Genomic DNA, 21,774 nt, shown 5'->3' on the forward strand with positions numbered 1-21,774 from the left:
CAGAAAACATTTTAACTCTCAATGATAAAAATAAATCCCATTTCCACTTTTTAAAATTAAAGCTGGAAAGATATTTTTCTATTTTTACCCTGAAATTTGGCAGAAAGTACTCAAATTTTAGCCATACACGACAATTTGTCCATAAACACATGCATATCCTTAATATGTGTTTGTTTTCCTATGGTCTGGCCAATCAAAAGTAAACTCTGAAAAACTCATGCAGTAAATTAAACTGAAATTTTACTGTAAATTGTTTGATAAGAGTAACCACATTTTAATACAAAAATCCTAAAACTCTCTTTAAAATATATCTTTAAAATGACCATGAATTAAAATAAAATAAAATGGATTAGTAGTCAATTTATTTGAGGAAATTTTACTAGAAGAAAACTGCCTTAAAAAGCCTGATTGCGTAGCTACTTGAAATGCCAACCCTTTATTGATTAAAATTCAAAAAGGACAGCAGAAAAAAACTGTGTTAGTAAAGTCACAAGAATTTTATTATTGTAACAGTCTCATGGTATTTGACAGAACTCAGAACTACTTCTTTGAGATAGGTTCAAATCTGTGAAAACAAAGCCAGCCATAATGAAGTCTTTATTAAAAAAAAATCAAACAAGCAAAAGATACATTTCATAAAGCAAAATATAAAAACAGAAGCCAGTAACAACAGAAAAGATAGCTAAGCAATAGATTTAAGAAACTTTGATTCCATCCATCTGACTTGTTGGTAACTGTTCTGTTTGTCCTTCCACTGCTATCTCTGTAAAAGTGGTATGATAATTTAAGACAACCTAAGACCTATTAGAAGCTTTAAGGAATTATTGAAAAAGTATTCAAATGTTTTACAAATACTACCAACAAACACATTATACTTTTTATCTTGCTCCAGTGAAAGCGTCTCTTTAAATCAGACTCTGCTCTGTAAGTTTCAAACTCTCATCTAGAAAGATGTTAGCTTTCTTCCCAAGTAATACTCGGTTTATCACAACATTTCTGATTAACACAGACAATTAATACCAGAATTGTCCTACCTAAGGCAAAAAGAACTTTAGCACATTTGGTAGTCCCTAGACTCAGTTCAATCAAATGATGAGTCATTCAATTAATATTTTATTAATTGTTACTCAAGCATTTTTCAAGTATCATTTTGAAATTACATCCTTCCTATCTCAGTGTGAGGTTTCTTAAACAGGAAGAATTTCATTTCTGTTAATATCTGCAGTGCCAGCTGTTTCAATAAATAGATATTTTTCTCTTTAAGAAGCTGCCCCAGTGAAGAATCATTTCTTATATATCATGTCCAGATCCAAAAAGAAACATTTTTCTGTGAAAAGAAATACTCAAGAAATGTGAAAATTCTCTGTAATCAAAGGATTGCCTACCTCTTAAAAGCATGTAATCACCCCTACAGTTTGGTGAAGAATTAAAAGTTTTCTCTAGTGGCTTACAGCTCATCAGATGTACTGTTCACCTTTGGTAATTCACATTCTTCACTGTTCTGACAACCCTGAAGGATGTCCTTGTAGTAGTTCTTCAGATCCTCATACAAAGAAACAGTTTCCTGTGAGTGAGCCAAGGGTAACACCTTTTCATTCAGCAACATCTGCACTTGGAATTGTTCTTTAGGAGTCTTAGCGTTCTCACAATGGTAAAGCACAAATATCAGGTTTGAGGCATAAGGTACAATGTGACCACTTCGGAACTTCCGATGCATTTGTTCCTTATAATTATAAGCTGTCAGGGGCTCCTTGTCTTTGAAGTAGCCCATGAGAGAAAGCAGTGGTAGAAGGGTCTCTGCATGACCAAACTGGAGAATGACTGGAGAAGAAATCGGTTGAGACCTTCAAAGAAAAATTGAGAAAAAACAAAGAATATATATATTCAAAGCATGGAACATAATATCTCACTTAGAAGTCATATGCAACTTGCCCATTTTCTTCTCTTTTAAGTTTAAATAGTCTCACCTTTTTATCTTCTTATATGTAACTCAAGCAGATGGCTGTGCGGCTGAAAACTGAACTTTTTATATTGAAAGTTAAGTTTCAAAATCCAGGATCACTGTAATGTAAATTCATCTAAAATAGTGTGCATGTATATTATCCTTTATGTTTAAAGAGAGAGTCCTGCATATAAAAGAACTTGAAGCAGACATACATTTCAATACTAGCTGCCTTTCAGTGAATGAAGCTAAGCAAATTGGCCCTTTGTAAACAGACTACTTCATAGAGCCATCAGAGTAAATTTAAAATGTTACTACTATTTCTAAGGAATAAGGACAAACAATATTCAGTAAATTTTTTGGTTAAGACCAAGTCTGAACAACGAATAGTAATCCATGTAATCCTCTGTTTACGAGACCTGATCTGCACAAAAACTTTAGCACAGAGCCAGACAATGATAGAGATGCAGCATATCATGTGAATACACCCTGTCTCTGTGACTGAGAGTAGGAGCCTTTTCGGTGCCAGAAACACAAACTGCTTTCAACACTATCAGTTAAGTTATTTTTCTTCAAGCTTTTTTCTATGATTTTTTTTCTGATAAAGGCTTCTTTTTATAAGAAGCAGTGAATGGCTGCTTAGTCTTTTTCCAACTTTTACAGAGAGAATATGATTCCTGTTCTTAAACAGAATTTGTAAACTTCATTATTCAAACTCAGCCATCTGACTTCTTGCCAACCACTCCCCACATCAAGTTATAAATTTAGTGCATCCGGATTTTCTAAGAGGACAGACACAGGAGTTGTAGACCTTCTAGGTTTCCCACAAAAAACGGTTGGAGCAACTAGACTGAAAACCCAAAACCCATGGGAAATATTTACAAACAACAAGGTGGAAAAGTATTCCCTATTAGCCATCACATATTCTCAAGAATTGTGTATTATCAGTGGGTTTGTTGGAGAAAGCAGAGGGAAACCAGAGTATCTGAGCTATCTGAGGGCAGAAGAACCCCAAACAGCCAATAGGTATTAGCCGGAAAAGGCGTGGGGTGGGGGGTGAGGTAAGAGGGGTCAATCTGAGAGCAGCTGAAATCAGGAAGCTGTTAGCCTACTCTAGTATTGGTGAGTGCAAGGCAGGCCTATGGTTAGCCCAGGGACTTGGAGAAACCTGGTCCTGGTGAACATCACAAACACAGAGCCCACAATACATAGAAACTAGTGGGAATGGAATCAAGACAAGCAGGAAGGGAATAGCAGAGACAAAGGAAACAGTAAGTTCGGATGAAAGTAGGCGGGAGAGAACAGAACCAGGCAACCTGAGAAAACAACTCCCAGGGGCTGGTGTTGTGGTATAATGGGTTAAGTTTCCAAATGCAATGGTGGCATCCCATATGGGTACCACTCCACTTCCAATCCAGCTCCCTACCACTGTGCCTAAGAAAGCAGCTGAAGATGGCCCAAGTGCTTGGGCCCCCTCCACTCATATGGGAGACCTGAATGCAGTTCCTGGCTTCAGCCTGACCCAGCCCTTGCTGTTGCAGCCATTTGGGAAGTGAACCAGTGGATGGAAGATTTTCTCTCTCTCTCTCTCTCTCTCTCTCTCTCTCTCTCTCTCTCTCTCACACACACACACACACACACACACACACACACATTCTGCCTTTCAAATAAATATAATGAATCTTAAAAAAAAAAAAAGCAAGCAAGCAACGCCACACATATCTGCATGGAACACACATAGGGAAAAGGAGCTTGTGAGATTAGAAAAGCAATCTTACACAGGCCTTCTTCTAAATCAGGGGTGGGGAATCTTTTTTTCTGTCAAGAACCATTTAGGTATTTATATCATTTGCAGGCCATAAAAATGATCAACTTAAAAAATTAGCCTGCTATAGATTTATAAGGGGGGCAAGTGTCTGGCACATTGGTTAAGTTGCTGCTTGGGATTCCAGTATCCCATAGTGGAGTACCTGGTTCAAATCCTAGTTCTACTTCCAATGCAGATTGCCTGCTAATGTGAACCCTGGGAAACAGCAGTGATGGCTCAAATATGTGGATCCCTTCCATCCACATGGGAAACACTGACTTAGTTCTCAGTTGCTGGTTTTAGTCTAGTCCAGCCCTGGTTGCTGTAGGCATTTGGGGAGTGAACTAGCAGATGAAACACCTCAATCTCTCTCTGCTTTTCAAATAAAATAGAAATAAAATTAAATATCAGTATGTAATACTTTAAATGTAAACATAGTTTCAAGTAACAAATTCATTTGATTGAATGGTATATTTTCATATATTTTAAAACTCATCAGCTATCCTAAAGTACCAAAGATCCAAATTCAAAAGCATGGCATAATCAAGTTTCACAACTAAAATTTACAGGGTTAAGATCTGCAAAATCAGTTGGTCTGGCCCTGCCAAGGCAACTGCAGGAAGGATTCAAAATTCAGTAAATTAGGTTAATTTTTAAGTTGATAATTTCGTATGGCCCATGACTGATGTTATAAATGTAAAAATGGCCCTTGGCAGAAAAAAGGTGCCTCACCCCCGATTTACACCAAAAGAAAAATCTTCATGCCTTCTTGTGTAAGACAATACTTGTATATTTGGACTACAACAAATACTTAGGAATTTAGCGCTCCAAAGTTTACTTTTTTTTTGACAGGCAGAGTTAGACAGAGAGAGAGACAGAAAGGTCTTCCTTCCGTTGGTTCACCCCCCAATGGCCGCTACGGCCGGCATGCTGTGCAGATCCGAAGCCAGGAACCAGGTGCTTCCTCCTGGTCTCCCATGTGGGTGCAGGGCCCAAGCACTTGGGCCATCCTTCACTGCCTTCCCAGGCCACAGCAGAGAGCTGGCCTTGAAGAGGAGCAACTGGGACTAGAACCCGGTGTGCCGGCGCCACAGGCAGAGGATTAGCCTAGTGAGCCGCAGCACCAGCCCCAAAGTTTACTTTCAAACCACTGCTGATTTTAAATCGTTTAGAATCAAATCAGTTTTTATCTGAGTGGAGAAACATGGTATTTCGACATACTAGTTGAAGAGGACTATATTCTCATGTTAAATCCTACAGAATAAGAAAATGGATTATTTCTTAAATAAGGCATAGATTCTTCTCCAAGAATATAAAAAAAAAGCAAAGACCCATTCCTCAGGTTTTTAAATCCAAAATGAATACACAGCAAGAAAAAAAAAACTGAATAAAAATACTGTCCTACAAAAACTCATCATCAATGATATAAGAGGATGAACGAAAAGAAAAAAATCTTGCTTCAGGAACATACTTCATGACTAACCGCTTCCTAAAATTAGAGACATCATGTCTCTGTGAGGTTATCTAGACAGCTTCTCCCTCTCAGTGTCTAAAACACTCATTACCTTATATTCCCCACCATGAATTCAATCTGGTTGGTAATAAAGACTGTGTGTGCACACTGTAACATAAGATGCACTGAATTAATATTATGATGCTGTATTTTTTTTTTGCTTTATGACAATATCATTACTAGTCAAGTATATCATAAAGCAACACAAAAATATATATACCATATATATATATACAAATTTATTCCTACATTCACGTACACAAATCTAATGGATATTGAATAAAAATGTTTAATTGGTTTGGTTTATGACTTTTTAAAAAATGTCAACAATGAAGGTTTACAAACATGGGTTAAATTTTATTTCAAAAAATAATTCATAAAATAAAGGATGATTTATTTTATGCTTAGAATACAATTCGGTTCCCCAAAGCCTTATGTTAATGTTTATTGGATTAATGTTAAATGGTTGATGGATTGATTATAGGTGGAAGGCTTGATATAGCTATGCCATCTAGGAGATGAGTCTCATGGCAGGGGGAGGTGTGGGTCCACTGGAGGCATGATCTCAGAAGGCAGGACTAGAGGCAGGGTTGGTTAAATAAGCAGAGCCTGTTTCTGGTTCACCACGTGATCATCCCTCTGCCATTCTTCAGCCTTACTAGATGCTTAAACCTATGAGGCCGCCTGAGCACGGACTGTGAACCTCCTGAAATGAGCCTTATTCCTTCCTGAGTAGCTTCTCTTGAGTATTTTGGTTAAAGTAACAAACAGCTGACTAACAGATGCTTTATAAAATATCCTGTCAACATGAACATTAAATGGAAACCCTAATGGGGACAAAAATTATTTTTGAATATTTATATATTATAATTTTTATAATAAAACTTTTTATTTCACCATTTGAAAACAAAACAGAACTTACTAAATGTCTAGGTTGAGGTTTTAGGGTTAAGAAGCAGAATTTGCACACTCTTAAAGAAGTCACAACTTAAAGAATGTTAAGTATTTTTTGCTTTACCTCAAAAGTATTTCCACTAAATAACTTGGAATTTATTTTTTTCCCACACTGACACAGTACTTCATTTATAACTTTTGACCCATTATCACTCCCAAGTTATGTTTTTATCAGCTGTCAAGTATTCAAGGTAAAGATAAATTTTAGTTAGATGGGACTGCACCTGGAAAATAAATTCTTAAAATTCCATATACACGCTTCAAAACTGCTGACTCCCAAGTCCATCTATGAACTCCAGGGTTGCCAGTATCGTGGTGCAGCATACTAAAGCTGCACTATCTGAATAGCCTATTAATTCTGCATACATCAGGTATGTGTCAACCTGTATCAGACTGTGCACTCTAACTGAACATGGCAAAATATCCATTTTTTTGAACTTATCATTTGATGTCAAACAATGAAGCAATTCCCAGCAGTATATACAAAAAAAAGCTTTGCATTTACAAAAGAATGTTTCCCATACTGATTAATACAGGCAGCTAACTCATTGGTTTATGCAACTTTATTGAAGAAAAATAAATCAATTACTAGCAGAGCTATTAGTTGATCAGTCATTCATTGACAACTTGCATAATTTATTCAGTGCTATATTAAACAGTGTATTGGAAGATAGATCAATAGCTCCAAGCCTCCTAACAATTTAACTGAAAATTACAAAATGTTTTAGACCCTGTTTTGGAATACAAAAGGTGTTTGACTTCCAATTAATAACTTGGGATTTAAATAATTGAAGGCTAAAACATTTTTCTTCACTATTTTGTTTTTCCTACTCCAAATTCAATTTCTTAATCCTTAGTGGTTTGAGTGAAAACTAGAATAAAGACAACAAAGCAATTTTTATTATCCCCAAGAAAACAGCCTTCTTCCTCAAGCCTCCCAAGAAACTATAAGAACTAACTCAGGGGACCGGTGCTATGGCATGGCGGGTAAAGCCACCGCCTGCAATACCAGCATCCCATATGGGAGCCAGTTCGAGCCCCAGCTGCTCCACTTTCGATCCAGCTCTCTGCTGTGGCTTGGGATAGCAGTGGAAGATGGCCCAAGTCCTAGGGCCCCTGCACCCGCATGGGAGACCCGAAGAAGCTCCTGGCTTCAGATCAGAGCAGCTCTGGCTGTTGTGGCCATCTGGGGAGTGAACCAGCAGATGAAGACCTCTCTCTCTCTGCTTCTCCTCTCTCTCTCTGTGTAACTCTGACTTTTGAATAAACAAACAAATCTTAAAAAAAAAAAAAAACTAACTCATAATTTTGAGGTATAAAATTCAAGAACTTAGCCAAACATTTTCTGCCATTTAAAACTATACAAGAATACACCAAAGGTTCATGGAAACTATGCATGGTTTCAGAAATTTTGGCACCAAAATAAACTTTAAAATTTTTAAATTATTTTTTATTTGTAAGACAAGGAGACAGAGACAGAGCTTCTATCCAGTGGTTCACTCCTCAAATGTCTTCAACAGCTAGAGCTGGGCCAGGTTTAAAACAGGTGTTGGGAACTCAATCTAGGCCTCCCATGTGGTTGGCAGGGACCTAAGGACTTGAGCCATCACCAGCTGCCTCCCTGAGTACCCATTAGCAGGAAGCTGGAGTCAGTAGCAGAGTCAAAATTCAAACCTAGGCCTGGCATTCTCACATGGGATGTGGGCACCCCAAGAGACAATCTTAACTGTTGCACCAAACGCCTGCCCCAAACTTAACTTCTAATTTGTTTTTCCCACAAGTTTTTTGAAGAGCCCTCTTAAATCAGGGGTCCATTTACAATAAGAATGTAACAATGCTTTTATTATAAGCAAGAATGACTTAGCAGTACACTGACTCCTACTATACATTGTTTGAATCTCAACTAGCAAAATATCAAACTCTGGTATATTAAAAATTAACTACGGCCGGTGCCACGGCTCAATAGGCTAATTCTCCGCCTAGCGGCGCCGGCACACCGGGTTCTAGTCCTGGTCGGGGCGCCGGATTCTTTCCTGGTTGCCCCTCTTCCAGGCCAGCTCTCTGCTGTGGCCCAGGAAGGCAGTGGAGGATGGCCCAAGTGCTTGGGCCCTGCACCCCATGGGAGACCAGGAGAAGTACCTGGCTCCTGCCTTCGGATCAGCGTGGTGCACCGGCCGCAGCGCGCCAGCCGTGGCGGCCATTCGAGGGTGAACCAACGGCAAAGGAAGACCTTTCTCTCTGTCTCTCTCTCTCACTATCCACTCTGCCTGTCAAAAAAAAAAAAAAAAAAAAAAAAAATTAACTACTTCCATGGAAATATTGGTGACCAAAAGAAGTATATGTTTCCTCTAAAGGGTTAATATAATCCCTCTTAAACAGCTGCACATGCTTATACCTGTTTGTCCTTTTATAAGACTTTACTCAAATTTCTGTTTTCTTTGGCAAAGTTAAGTGGCATTAGTGTCAAATGGAAAAACATACCGTATTTCTATTTTAAATTATATGTGAACACCTAAAATTGGGACTTGGATCATTCTACTACTGGAAGCTGAAAGAGTTGTGGGGTTTGCATGTATATGCACACTTACAACAAGGCTTTTTTTTTTTATTAACTCTAAACATCTCAAAGCAAATATACAAGGGTATTTAATTATTATCCAATTTCATAACAAGTATTTGCCAAGTTTTTACAAAGTAAATCAGTAATTTCTGCAAGAAAGTGGCTTGATTTAATTTCTAGGAACACAGCTACTCTTTGCTTTGTGCCATAACTCACAGTAAATCTTTTTTCTTTTAAGATTTTTGTATTTATTTGAAAGGAAGAATTAGAGGTAGAGGCAGAGAGAGAGAAAGAGAGAGAGGGAGAGAGGGAGAGAGGGAGGGAGGGAGGGAGGGAGGGGGTTTTCCATCCGCTGGTTCACTCCCTAAATGGTCACAATGGTCCGAGCTGCGCTGATCCAAAGCCAGGAGCCTCCTCCGGGTCTCCCATGCAGATGCGGGGGTCCAAGGACTTGGGCCATTTTCTACTGCTTTCCTAGGCCACAGTAGAGAGCTGGATAGGAAGTGGAGCAGCCATGACTCAAACCGGCACCCATATGAGATGCCGGCATCGCAGGAGGCGGCTTTACCCGCTAAGCCACAGCGCTGGCCCCCACAGTAAATCTGCCACAGAATTTAATTTGGTTCTAAGCCATTTCTTAGGAACTGATACATGCCAGTTGGTAAGGCCTACTCACTATATCAAAGAGTCATATCCCGTTTCTCTTTAAAAACACTGAAACCCCAAGCATAGCATAAACACTTCTCTGGATTTCATTCCTAATATTCTCCGAAGCCAAAATTGTCTATAATTAGACATAATACTGGTGGCAGCAAATCGGTGTGAGCATGTATGTGAATGAGGGAGTAAGGAAGAAATATGTTTATGGTTTGGGGATGCATGTGTGTGGGGGAGACAGAAAGATGAAGTAGGTAAGAGGACAAAAAGGGGAGGAATGTGAAACAAATTACTTTTTATATGACTCTATACATATAATTTTGTCATAAAATTGCTGGGAATACAAAGATTAATATATTCTACTCTATCAACAGTCCCATGTAGCCTTCTTTTACGCTGCCATTCAATGAACAGAGTTGAGGTTCAAGGTGCCATGACCACACAGACCAAGCTTTTTTCTTAATAAAACAATGCAAACTTCTTTTTTTCTTTAAGGTCTTCCTTCCACTGGTTCACTCCCCAAATGGCCGCGATGACCGGCGCTGTGCCGATCCGAAGCCAGGAGCCTGTTCCTGGTCTCCCATACGGGTGCAGGCGCCCAAGCACCTGGGCCATCCTCCACTGCCCTCCCAGGCCACAGCAGAGAGCTGGACTGGAAGAGGAGCAACCAGGAATAGAACCCGGCGCCCATATGGGATGCTGGCGCTGCAGGTGGAGGATTAACCAAGTGAGTCATGGCGCCGGCCCACAATGCAAACTTTTAACATGAATATGTATATGATTTTTTAAGGAGGGTCTGGCAATGCAATCAGTGATCAAGCATATTCAATATCCACTGCATCGGTGGTTTTTAACTTACGAGTAGCTTGAGATTTTGACTAAAGGAGTAAGAAGAGAAACGCACACAGCCATAAAAACCTGAATATAACTTTAGAAGTTCAGACTTCTAAACAAAAACCTCTGTGCTATATGTTAGAATCTGTCATCCTGAGACATAATGCACCTCTAATTCCATCCCACTTTGGTTTTACCTCCTGAATCACATGTATTCCAGAAAACTGACCATTTTTATTCTAATAAATTCTGCATTTAAAATGTCTAATGTATTAAATTTATATACTTAACACCAAATAAAGAATTCATAGGTCCTATAATTTGTTTTCAACTTTCCTATTTTCATGAATCTTTGTTTCTGTTGGTGTTTTCTGTAATCTGATCCAATAACAAACAGACTTCTATTAGTCACATTTCTCAATTTAACTTACACCTAACCACTTGTAATGACTTCTTACTTTGGGACTCTTAGTAGAATAGATTCCCAATAAACAGGGAACACAAAAGCACGGTATGGGACATCTTTAACTCTGATCTCTCACTCTGATTTAAAAACACAAAAGCATTAAACTTGGGACAAAGCCACTTTAAAAGAAGTATATTTTGTTTAAAAAACTTGGAAAATGTAAACAATACAAATGCAAGAAAGCGAAATGAATAATCTATAAGAATATACAGAAACAGAATTCTTAGGGCTGGGATCTGGTCAATCCCCCTTATTTTAGAAATAGGAGAATCAGGGGCCGATGCCGAGGTGCAGTGGTTAAGCCACTGCCTATAGTGCTGGTTTGAGTCCCAGTTGCTCTGAATGAGATCCAGCTACCTGCTAATGTGCCAGGGAGAGCAGTGGAACATGGCCCAAGTACCTGGGCTACTGATACCCATGTGCAGATATTGATGGAGTTTCAAGTTCCTGGCTTCAGCCCGGCTCAGCCCCAACCACTGTGGCCATCTGGAGAGTGAACCAGTGGATGGAAGAGCTCTGTCTCTCCTTCCATTATCTGCCTTTTAAATAAATAAAAATAAATCTTAAAAAAAAAAGAAGTAAGAGGCCCAACATGGTTGAACGACCTAATGTTACCCAGGAAGATTAGAATGTAATTCTTCAAATTCTGTCCCTCTTTTACAAAAATCTCCAAGTAAAAACAATATTTACTTTGAAGTCTGAAATTACATCGTTAAACCAGAGTTGATTATAATGGGTATGTTCAAAAAGCAGGTAAAACACACAAAGAAAATACTTAAAAATCATTTTAAAAGCTTACCCAGAAAACCAATAATTGCATGTTTTCCTCAAATGTACTCAGATCTTTCTAAGCTCTTAATTCATGTTTCACACTCAACTGATATCACTTAGAGTATGTTTTTAAACATGATCCAGGCATATCAGATACAGCTTCAAATAACACATAATTTCCAGACTTATATAAGTGCACAAACAAGCAATATGAACCAGCAGATATGAGATGCTTTGGGAAGAAAATTACCAATAAACAAAGTTTAAGTTTTCTTATACCTCTGATTGCAATATCAACTCCAGTGAGCATATGAAGAAATATCAATTCAACAGCTTAACAGTAATGTAGAACTGAAAAGACTCCAGCATAAAGTTTTTTCTTAAGCAAAAATACACACGCGCAAAACCAGCTTTTGCTTCCAGTCAAGATGGAGTAAAGGGATCAGACTTACCGTTCTGCTTTAAACTACTACTTTTAGACACTCAACAGAGTAAGAGAGAAGGAGAGCAAATGAGGTGCCCCAGCTTACTGCCTACAGTTTGCAGACACAAGAAGGTGTAACCTAAACAGTATGGCAACCATGAGACGGCAGTGAGAATTTAGACAAGAATATAATACCAGAGAAGAGAGCTACAGGACAGAAAGCTCAAAGTTCAGTAGGGGCTTCCCTCAAGTTTTCAGCTGATATCGCTCAGCACAAGCCCATAATAAAATCACAAATCTAGAGAAAAATATTTGGAAAAAAACAAGTGAAAAATTCTCAAAGCTAATACAGGGGGCAGGAATAGTATATGTTCATTCAGTCAGACTAGGAAAACCTCAAAATGCAAAGGATATCATACAGATACTCAGGAAGAAATTCCTCAATGGCAGTACAAAATCAAAACATATCATTAAAAACAAAAATGCAAACCACTGACTATGAAAAATATGTGTAAAGCACCAATCTAACAAGCAACTTCTATATCTAGTATATAATAAATGCTTACAACAAAAATAATGAATAACATACACAACTCAAGTTAAAAATGGGCAAATGATTTGAACACACTTAACCACAGTGGATAATATGTATGGTAAATAAACACATGTGAAGACGCTATCATTAGTTTTGCAAACTAAAACCCAAATTAGGTACTACTAAACACTGATTAGAATGACTAAAAAAAAATTTTTTTTTTTTTTGGACAGGCAGAGTGGACAGTGAGAGAGAGACAGAGAGAAAGGTCTTCCTTTGCCGTTGGTTCACCCTCCAATGGCCGCCGCGGCCGGCGTGCTGCGGCTGGCGCACCGTGCTGATCCGATGGCAGGAGCCAGGAGCCAGGTGCTTTTCCTGGTCTCCCATGGGGTGCAGGGCCCAAGCACCTGGGCCATCCTCCACTGCACTCCCTGGCCACAGCAGAGAGCTGGCCTGGAAGAGGGGCAACCGGGACAGAATCCGGCGCCCCAACCGGGACTAGAACCCGGTGTGCCGGCGCCGCTAGGCGGAGGATTAGCCTGTGAGCCGCGGCGCCGGCAGAATGACTAAAATTTTAAAGACCTACCATAGTAACAGTTGGCCAGAATGTGAAACAACTGAAACTCTCAAACACTGATGGGTAAAGTTCAGAAGTTTTACAAAAAGTTAAAGATACACCTACAAGGGCAAGTATTAGACTAATGGTTAAGATACCAGTTAAGATGCCACATTGAAGGGCTTGGGTTCAATACTCCACTCCAGCTCCTGACTTCAGCATCCTGTTAATGCAGACCTTGGAAGGCAGCAATGATGGTTATAAGTAATTGGGTTCCTGCTACTTGTGTAGAAGACCTGCTCTGAGTACTTGGCTTCAGCCCAGCCCACCTGTGGCCACTGCAGGCATCTGGGGAGTAAACAAGCAGACAGAAACTTTCCCAATCTGGTTTTCTCTCTATCCCTCTGTCTCTGCCTCCAAAATAAAAAAGAAACAAAACAAAAAACTCATAAAACCTACATATAACTCAACCATTCTATCCTTAGGCTTTATCCAAGAGAAATGGAAGCACATACCCATGCAAAGACCTAGAACATTTAAGCTGCTTTATTTGTAATAGCCCCAAAGCAGAAACAACCCAAATATCTATCAAAAACAATTTGTGTTAGATATATCTAACACAATAGATATCACTCAGTCTTAAAAAGGAATGTGGTATGCATATATCCAACAACATGGATGAATCCTATAATCATTATGCTGGGTGAAAGAGGCCAAACAAAAAATGTATATACTATAATGGTTCCCAGACATAAAATTCTAAAAAGTATAGAGTAATCTATAGTGCCAGAAAGCAAATCAGCAGTTGCTCAGAATGGGAATGGGAAATGGATTAGAAATTAAAAGTTAAAAATGGAAACAAAGAAATATTTGGAGAAGATGATTTTGATGTGGTGACCATTTCATGAGTGTATACATATGTTAAAAACACATCAAACTGCCCACTGTAAATACGTACAGCTCACTTTTGAAGTATTATATCAATTATACCTCAAAATAACAGTAAAAAAATTACACCAAAATAAACACTAAGGACTGATCTGATTTGTTGAGATTAGTAAAAAAATCTTTGGCTATTTTTCCCTTAAAACCTTTCACGAACAGTTTCACTATTTTTTCCCATAAAACCCTTAATGAACCTTTTCACTATTTTTCCCATAAAACCCTTAACAAACCCTGTAGTTCAAGTGAACCCTCCCTTATCACTTCTGTTTTTACCTGTTTAGTGCTATTATATAAGTCCTCTGAAATGGACATAAGTTTTTTGCGATAATTTAAATATATTCATCTACTTCTACAACCTCTACTGTCTATACCTACATAATAATCTGAACATAGTGGATACTCAAAAATAACTTGAGAAAAGCTCTGTATTTAAATAGATATGCCCAACTTAAAAAATTAATAGATATTATCTGCCAGTATCCTAACTAAGGAGAGAGATGTCTACATACTAATCTCACAACCCACAAAACCTATGTTTAAGCCAACAAAAACATTAAGAGAGAAATAATAAAAGTTTTAAGCCAGCATCTACAAGACAGGCCAAGTACACTCTGATGGGTGAGGCACAGGTAAAACCGTACCTAGCACGACTTATTTACAAATGTTGCTCAATTCAAACCATCAAATTAATTTACTTAGCATCCCCCAAACACTCCCATTTTCAGTCCCACACAAGTCTTGCTCCATACTCTTCCTTGCAGAATATTCTAATCATTCTTCTCCAACCAAATTCTACCTGTGTGATTGTCAGATGGTGCTAGCAGTTAATGAAAAAATGAAACTATGGATCAACAATAATTAATAAAAATCATGGGACATGTGTGCATGTCAAGTGAAACAAGATTTGTCTCCTGGTTCTGCTCTTGGGACCAATGAAGAATAGGCATACTCCCCAAATATGGCAAAAATAGATATGGAAATAAATGTGAAAGTGATTCTAAAAAAGTTGGACACAATTCAGTAATAGATAAGTAAAAATATGTATGAAGGGAAAATAACTGTAGAAATAATGAATAATTAATATAACAATACACTAAAGTTAAACAACTTTTGGCTATCCACAATAATATGCATTTAATAAGCAAATACCATACTGAGTGAAAGAAGGTAAAACAACACATACAGTAGGGTTCCATTAATATAAAGGCAGAATTGTATGATATTCTTTCTTAATATACTGAAAGTTGTACCAAGAGGTGTACTAGGTGTTCCATTTCTTGACCTGGTTAATATATATGTAACTGTTCACTTTATAATTGTTCCTTTAAAAAAAATTATTCAAGAGACAGAGAAAGACAAGACAGAGAGAGTTCCAACTTGTTGGTTGACTCCCCAAATGCCTCCAACAGCCCGAGCAGGCTCAAGCCAAAGTTAGGAGCCAAGAACTCACATCGGTGGCAGCAACTTGAACCATCACCTGCTGTGTCCCAGGGTATGCATATGCCAGAAATAGAAATCAGAAGTACAGCTGGAGGGCTGGCGCTGTGGCCCAGCGGGTTAACGCACTGGCCTGAAGCGCAAGCATCCCGTATGGGCGCTGGTTCTAGTCCCGGCTGCTCCTCTTCTGATCCAGCTCTCTGTTATGGCCTTGGATAGCAGTGGACGATGGGGGAGTGAACCATCGGATGGAAGACCTCTCTCTCTGTCTCTACCTCTCTCTGTAACTCTTTCAAATAAATAAAATAAATCTTTAAAAAAAAAAAAAAAGCAGTACAGCTGGAACTTGAACCCAGACACTCCAATTTAGGATGTGGGTGTTCCAAATGGAGATTTTACAACTATGCCAAATACCCATCTTAATTGTTCTTAAAACTGTACATATATTTTATAAATATTTTTTCTTAATAATTTATATAAAAGGAACAGATTTCATGTGTTTATGTATTTCATATATACAGTTTTAAGAACATAATGATACTTCCCACATCCCTCACTCTCTTACATCTTGATCATTTTGAAATGTGCTAAGTAAAATTTGCCAAAAACAATTAATGAACTAAATTAGTAACCTTTAACATATTTTAAAAGTCACTATTTGGCCGGCGCCGCAGCTCACTAGGCTAATCCTCCACCTGTGGCGCCAGCACCCGAGGTTCTAGTCCCGGTTGGGTGCCGGATTCTGTCCTGGTTGCTCCTCTTCAAGTCCAGCTCTCTGCTGTGGCCCAGGAGGGCAGTGGAGGATGGCCCAGGTCCTTGGGCCCTGCACCCACATGGGAGACCAGGAGGAAGTACCTGGCTCTTGGCTTTGGATCGGCGCAATGTGCTGGCCGTAGCGGCCACTTGGGGGGTGAACCAACAGAAAAAAGGAAGACCTTTCTCTCTCTCTCTCTCTCTCATTGTCTAACTCTGCCTGTCAAAAAACAAAAAAAGTCACTATTGGAGGCTGACACTGTGGTGTAACAGGCTGTCTCCACTTGCAGCACCAGCATCCCATATGGGTACCAGTTTGTGTCCTGGCTGCTCCTCTTCTGTTCCAGCTTTCTGCTATGACCTGGGAAAGCAATGGAGGATGGCCCAAGTCCTTGGGTCCCTGCACCCAGGAAAAGCTTCTGGCTTCTAGCTTCAGATAGGCTCAGTTCCCACCATTGCGGCCATTTGGGGAGTGAACCAGTGGATGGAAGAACTCTGTCTCTACCACCTCTCTGTGATTTTTTGTTTTGTTTTGTTTTGTTTTTTGACAGGCAGAGTTAGACAGTGAGAGAGAGAGAGACAGAGAGAAAGGTCTTCTTTTTCCATTGGTTCACTCCCCAAATGGCCGCTATGGCCCACACACTGTGCTGATCTGAAGCCAGGAGCCAGGTGCTTCTCCCGGTCTCCCATGCGGGTGCAGGGCCCAAGCACTTGGGCCATCCTCCACTGCCTTCCCAGGCCACAGCAGAGAGCTGGACTGGAAGAGGAGCAACCAGGACAGAATCTGGCACCCCAACCGGGACTAGAACCCGGGGTGCTGGCGCTGCAAGCAGATGATTAGCCAAGTGAGCCGCAGCGCCGGCCTGTGACTGTCTTTCAAATCTTTAAAAAAAAAAATCACTATCATCAATGTCACCTTCAGAAAGCACAGCAAAATATCATAAAACCTGTGAGAGGACTGCATCCTGGTAGTCAATGGGGAGTCATGGTATGATCTATGCAGGATTCAGATACAATCAGATCCACATCCTAGAAAACAGACAGTATTTGAGGAGAGTAGGAGTTACCACTGAAATCAGGAAGCACTGAAAAGACAGCCACTGTTCACTAATATGAACTAAGGTGGTAGCAACTAGGATGAAGGAAAGTAAAAGGTACTGACATAAACTGGAAAGGAAAAATGTAATGAGAGATAAAGAAGATGCAGAAGCTGGAGCCAAGAATGATTTGTAGATTTGTGGCTTGGATTTCTTGGAAGATGACAGAAACATCAACTACAATAGAACTGTAAGAGAGACAGAGAAATGGTAGATACTCCTTCACTACATACAGGAAGCACCAACTATATCACATGCATTGTTCTAGGTACTGAGGCAACAATGTCTTAGACAAATCTACAACCTAGTGGGAATCAAAACTTACCTACCCAAAAGCAACTGCACATTTGAACCTGAGCTCAAATATAGCCAGGACAGTTATTTAAATTTTTACATTATTTAGGCAGTAGTTCTCAGCAACTTATACTAGGAGAGATTCCTGGTACTCCTGGTTAAAATTCATGGAACCCTGACATCATAAAGTTGTAGCAAGAAGACCTAGAATCTGCACACATTTCTAAAAACTTAAAGGACCAAGTTCCTCTCTTTATAATGAGATAACTGACCAAAACAGCTACACATTTATTATGCCACTGAACATTATTTCAATGCTGCCACCTTATGTTAGAACACAGGACTACACAATCTAAAAAAGATATCCTTATTCAATTACAAAATCTGAAAACACCAAAGATTTCAGAACTGATGAAAAGGTTAAAAAAAAAAGGTTAATGTGAGTCATTTAATGACTGTAATATAAATATTACTCATAGCAATTAATTTTGGTATCTGGAAATATTCCTGACTGAACAGAAGATCTCAGGAAGCAAGTAATTATAGTCTTAAAAGTCTTACTTTGAGAAAACAGGAAGCAAGTTGCTGAATTTCTCTAATCTAAAATGGTAAAAAAAAAAATATTAGCAGAGATAACAGGGGAAGGGAGAAGAAAATAAAATGCAGAGCTATCTCATTTCTTTTGTAAATTCAACTGCTTTTCCTAATCACAGCTGCTTAAACAGCAGTAACAGTTTATGTTTACAAAGGTAGCAAATTCACTGGTTTCAACTTTAATCCCACCACTGTAAGGATAGTTTAAAGGAAGAAAATAAAAGCCAAGATCCTAATAAAAATTAAAGACTTTGAATTTAGAGAGCTATTCATATGTAACTGAAATGTTGACATTTGTCAATAATATTAATTGTGATATTTAATTTTTCTGTGAAGTAAAATTATGTTATAAAAATTATAGTGGAGGGGTTGGCGCCATGGCGCAGTAAGTTAATCCTCTGCCTGCAGTGTCAGCATCCCATATGGGCACCAGTTCTAGTCCTGGTTGCTCCTCTTCTCATCCAGCTCTCTGCTGTGGCCTAGGAAAGCAGTAGAATAGGGCCCAACTCCTTGAGCCCCTGTACCCGCGTGGGAGACTGGGAGGAAGCTCCTGGCTCCTTGCTTCGGATCGGCAAAGCTCCGGCCATTGTGGCCATTTGGAGAGTGAACCAATGGACGGAAGACCTTTCTGTCTCTCCCTCTCACTGTTTGTAACTCTACCTCTCAGATAAATAAATAAAAAATAAATTATACTGGAAAAATGCCCCTGAGTAGGGGCATTTAAGAAAATCTGAGTTATTGTTAACAAAAAAGGACTTTAACAATCATGTAAGAAAAAAGTTAATGTTTTGATAAAACAGATCAGGAACAAATACAAAGATAAAACACTCTGTTAAAACTACCATTCTATCATACTGTGCACCACCTCCATGGTGAGGGAGGCTGTGTGTGGTATGTGGGAACTCTGTATTTTCTACTTGGTTTTGCTGTGAACAAAAAATAAAGTCTATTAATTAAAAAAAAAAAAAAAAAAAAAAAAAACTACCGCACATTTGCTAAGCATATATTGGTTTCTTCAAAAGTATGCCTCACAGCATTGTTCAGCACCAACTGTTTTTCAGGGAGAAATCAGATGAAAGTCTCTAAGCACACTTTCCTTCATTATTTTAAGAAGAGTTAGTCTTGATTCAACTAAATAAATAACTGAAAATCCTCATCAGTCTTTAGTACAGACAGTCAAGTTGTGAAATCACCTGCCAGTTTCTTCACTATCATTGCTGAATTACTTTCCTTTCTCAGAGCAAGAGGCAAAGACTAAAACAACTTCTGGTCTCTTTCTCTTTTTAAAAAACAGTTATTTATTTATTGGAAAGGCAGGGTTACAGAAAGGCAGAGAAAGAGGGAGGTCTTCATCCACTGGTCCACTCCTCTAATGGCTGCAATGGCTGGAGCTGTGCCTATTTAAAGCCAGGAACCTGGAGCTTCTTCCAGGTTTCCCAAGTGGGTATAGGTGCCCAAGCAGTTGGGCCATCTTCCACTTCTTTCCCAGGCATATTAGCAGGGAGGTGGATGGGAAGTGGAGCAGCCAGGACTCCAACCAATGCCCATATGGGATGCTGGCACTGTAGGCAGCAGCATTAACCGCTACACCACAGCACTGGTCCCACAACTTCTGGTTTTAAACAGTCAATAGACTTTCCTTCCTTTAACTTTCACAATCTTACATAAACATGCTTTTATAAAACACCTCTTCTATCTTGAGATTGTAAAAGTCACAGGTGCAATAACTTTGCCTTAGTTATCGACATATCCTAAAACATTGCCTGGCATACTAAAAATATTGAATGAATTTTCTTTTCAGTTTTACAAATGAAGGAGAAATAACCCAAAAGGTATAAACATTTTCCCCATCTTTCAATATAAACAAAATTAGTTTAATAGACGAACTCAAGGGCCGGCACCGCGGCTCACTAGGCTAATCCTCCACCTGCGGCACCAGCATCCCGGGTTCTAGTCCCAGTTGGGGCACCGGATTCTGTCCTGGTTGCTCCTCTTCCAGTCCAGCTCTCTGCTGTGGCCCGGGAAGGCAGTGGAAGATGGCCCAGGTCCTTGTGCCTTGCACCTGCATGGGAGACCAGGAGGAAGTACCTGGCTCCTGGCTTCGGATCGACACAGTGCGCTGGCCGCAACGCGCCGGCCGTGGTGGCCATTTGGGGGGTGAACCAATGGAAAAAGGAAGACCTTTCTCTCTGTCTCTCTCTCTCTGTCTAACTCTGCCTGTTAAAAAAAATAAAAAATAAAAAAAAGTCTTATCTTTGTGTGTTTAAATATTTAAAGGCAACTACTGCTACACACACACACACACACACACACACACACACACACAGTAGAAGCCAGTACAACAAAAGGCAAGATGAAATTTTAAAAAAGAAGAGTCAGGGATGAGAAAGACAGCCCTAGTGACATTATCTGAACCCCTGGATTCAGCCTTTCCTGAAGCTAGCTGCACCCCTTGTACTCCTCAGCTACTTGCAGCCGTAAGTCACCCTTGTGGCCAGAGTTGGACTGGATGGGATTTACCAGAGGCTTTCCAGAGCATCCTCATCTATACGGCCTTCAGGCTAACCACTCACGTTTTATCCTCACTTGCTGAATTAAATGCTCACACATTTCCACAATGTGTTAAAAATTAATTTTCAAGCCATTCAGAATATAAACAATAAAAAGAAATGAAAAATACATTCACTGCCTTGCCTGACCCCCCTCACTGCCTTGACATTTCAGCATCATGACTTTCCCCAGTCCTGTACAGATATGCCATTTTTCTACTTCAGTTCCCAGATCCTTACTAGGAAAAAAAAATACCAATTGCATGGGAGACCAGGAGGAAGCACCTGGTTCCTGGCTTCGGATCAACACAGCACCGGCTGTAGCAGCCATTTGGGGGGTGAACCAATGGAAAGGGAAGACGTTTCTCTCCATCCCTCTCTCTCTCTCACTGTCTAACTCTGCCTGTGGGGGAAAAAAAAAAAGATGAGCTCAAGATCACGAAAATTTGAAGAAAATATGTTCTACAGAGTACTTTTTTAAAAAAATATCTGAATAGTTACAGAGAAAATAGGGGTGAGTGAACTCTGAAAAAAAATCTAAAGACATGTTTTGACTAAAGAATTCATTCGGCTGGCGCCACGGCTCACTTGGATAATCCTCCGCCTGCGGTGCTGGTACTCTGGGTTCTAGTCCCGGCTGGGGTGCCAGATTCTGTCCCGGTTGCTCCTCTTCCAGGCCAGCTCTCTGCTGTGGCCTTGGAAGGCAGTGGAGAATGGCCCAAGTGCTTGGGCCCTGCACCTGCATGGGAGACCAGGAGGAAGCACCTGGCTCCTGGCTTCAGATCAGCACAGCATGCCAGCCGTAGCGGCCATTTGGCGAGTGAACCAACGGAAGGAAGACCTTTCTGTCTGACTCTCTGTCTCTCTCACTGTCTAACTCTGGCTGTCCAAAAAAAAAAAAAAAAGAAAGAAAAAAAAAGAAAGAAAACCGAGGCAGAGTCTCTTTCTCTCTAACTCTGCCTGTCATAAAAAAAAAAAAAAAAAATTCAACTGACTGAACACCAAAAAGGAAACCTCCTGAAGTGAAATGGACACTATGGGAAACAGTGACTTGATCAGCATAGCCCTGACTGTTAATGAACAACT

The 21,774-nt window shown here is 39.7% G+C and overlaps 1 protein-coding gene across 7 annotated transcripts in view; it reads right to left on the reverse strand.

Moving 5' to 3' along the window:
• Positions 1–474: 474 nt before the first annotated feature.
• MINPP1 (multiple inositol-polyphosphate phosphatase 1) overlaps positions 475–21,774 on the reverse strand; it is a 41,786-nt gene continuing 20,486 nt past the window's right edge. For 3 of the 7 annotated variants that reach the window (XM_051823319.2, XM_051823324.2, XM_051823318.2), the window contains one exon: positions 475–1,844. In XM_051823319.2, the coding sequence (XP_051679279.2) occupies positions 1,448–1,844 (397 nt within the window). In that variant the 3' untranslated portion in view covers positions 475–1,447. Of the gene's footprint in view, positions 1,845–17,101; positions 17,184–18,106; positions 18,146–21,774 lie in introns of all 7 variants that reach the window. The other 4 variants (XR_011382386.1, XR_011382385.1, XM_017348780.3 and 1 more) reach the window with 2 other exon arrangements.

This window comes from Oryctolagus cuniculus, chromosome 15 (assembly GCF_964237555.1).
Source record: "Oryctolagus cuniculus chromosome 15, mOryCun1.1, whole genome shotgun sequence".
In the NCBI taxonomy this organism is placed as follows: Eukaryota; Metazoa; Chordata; class Mammalia; order Lagomorpha; family Leporidae; genus Oryctolagus; species Oryctolagus cuniculus.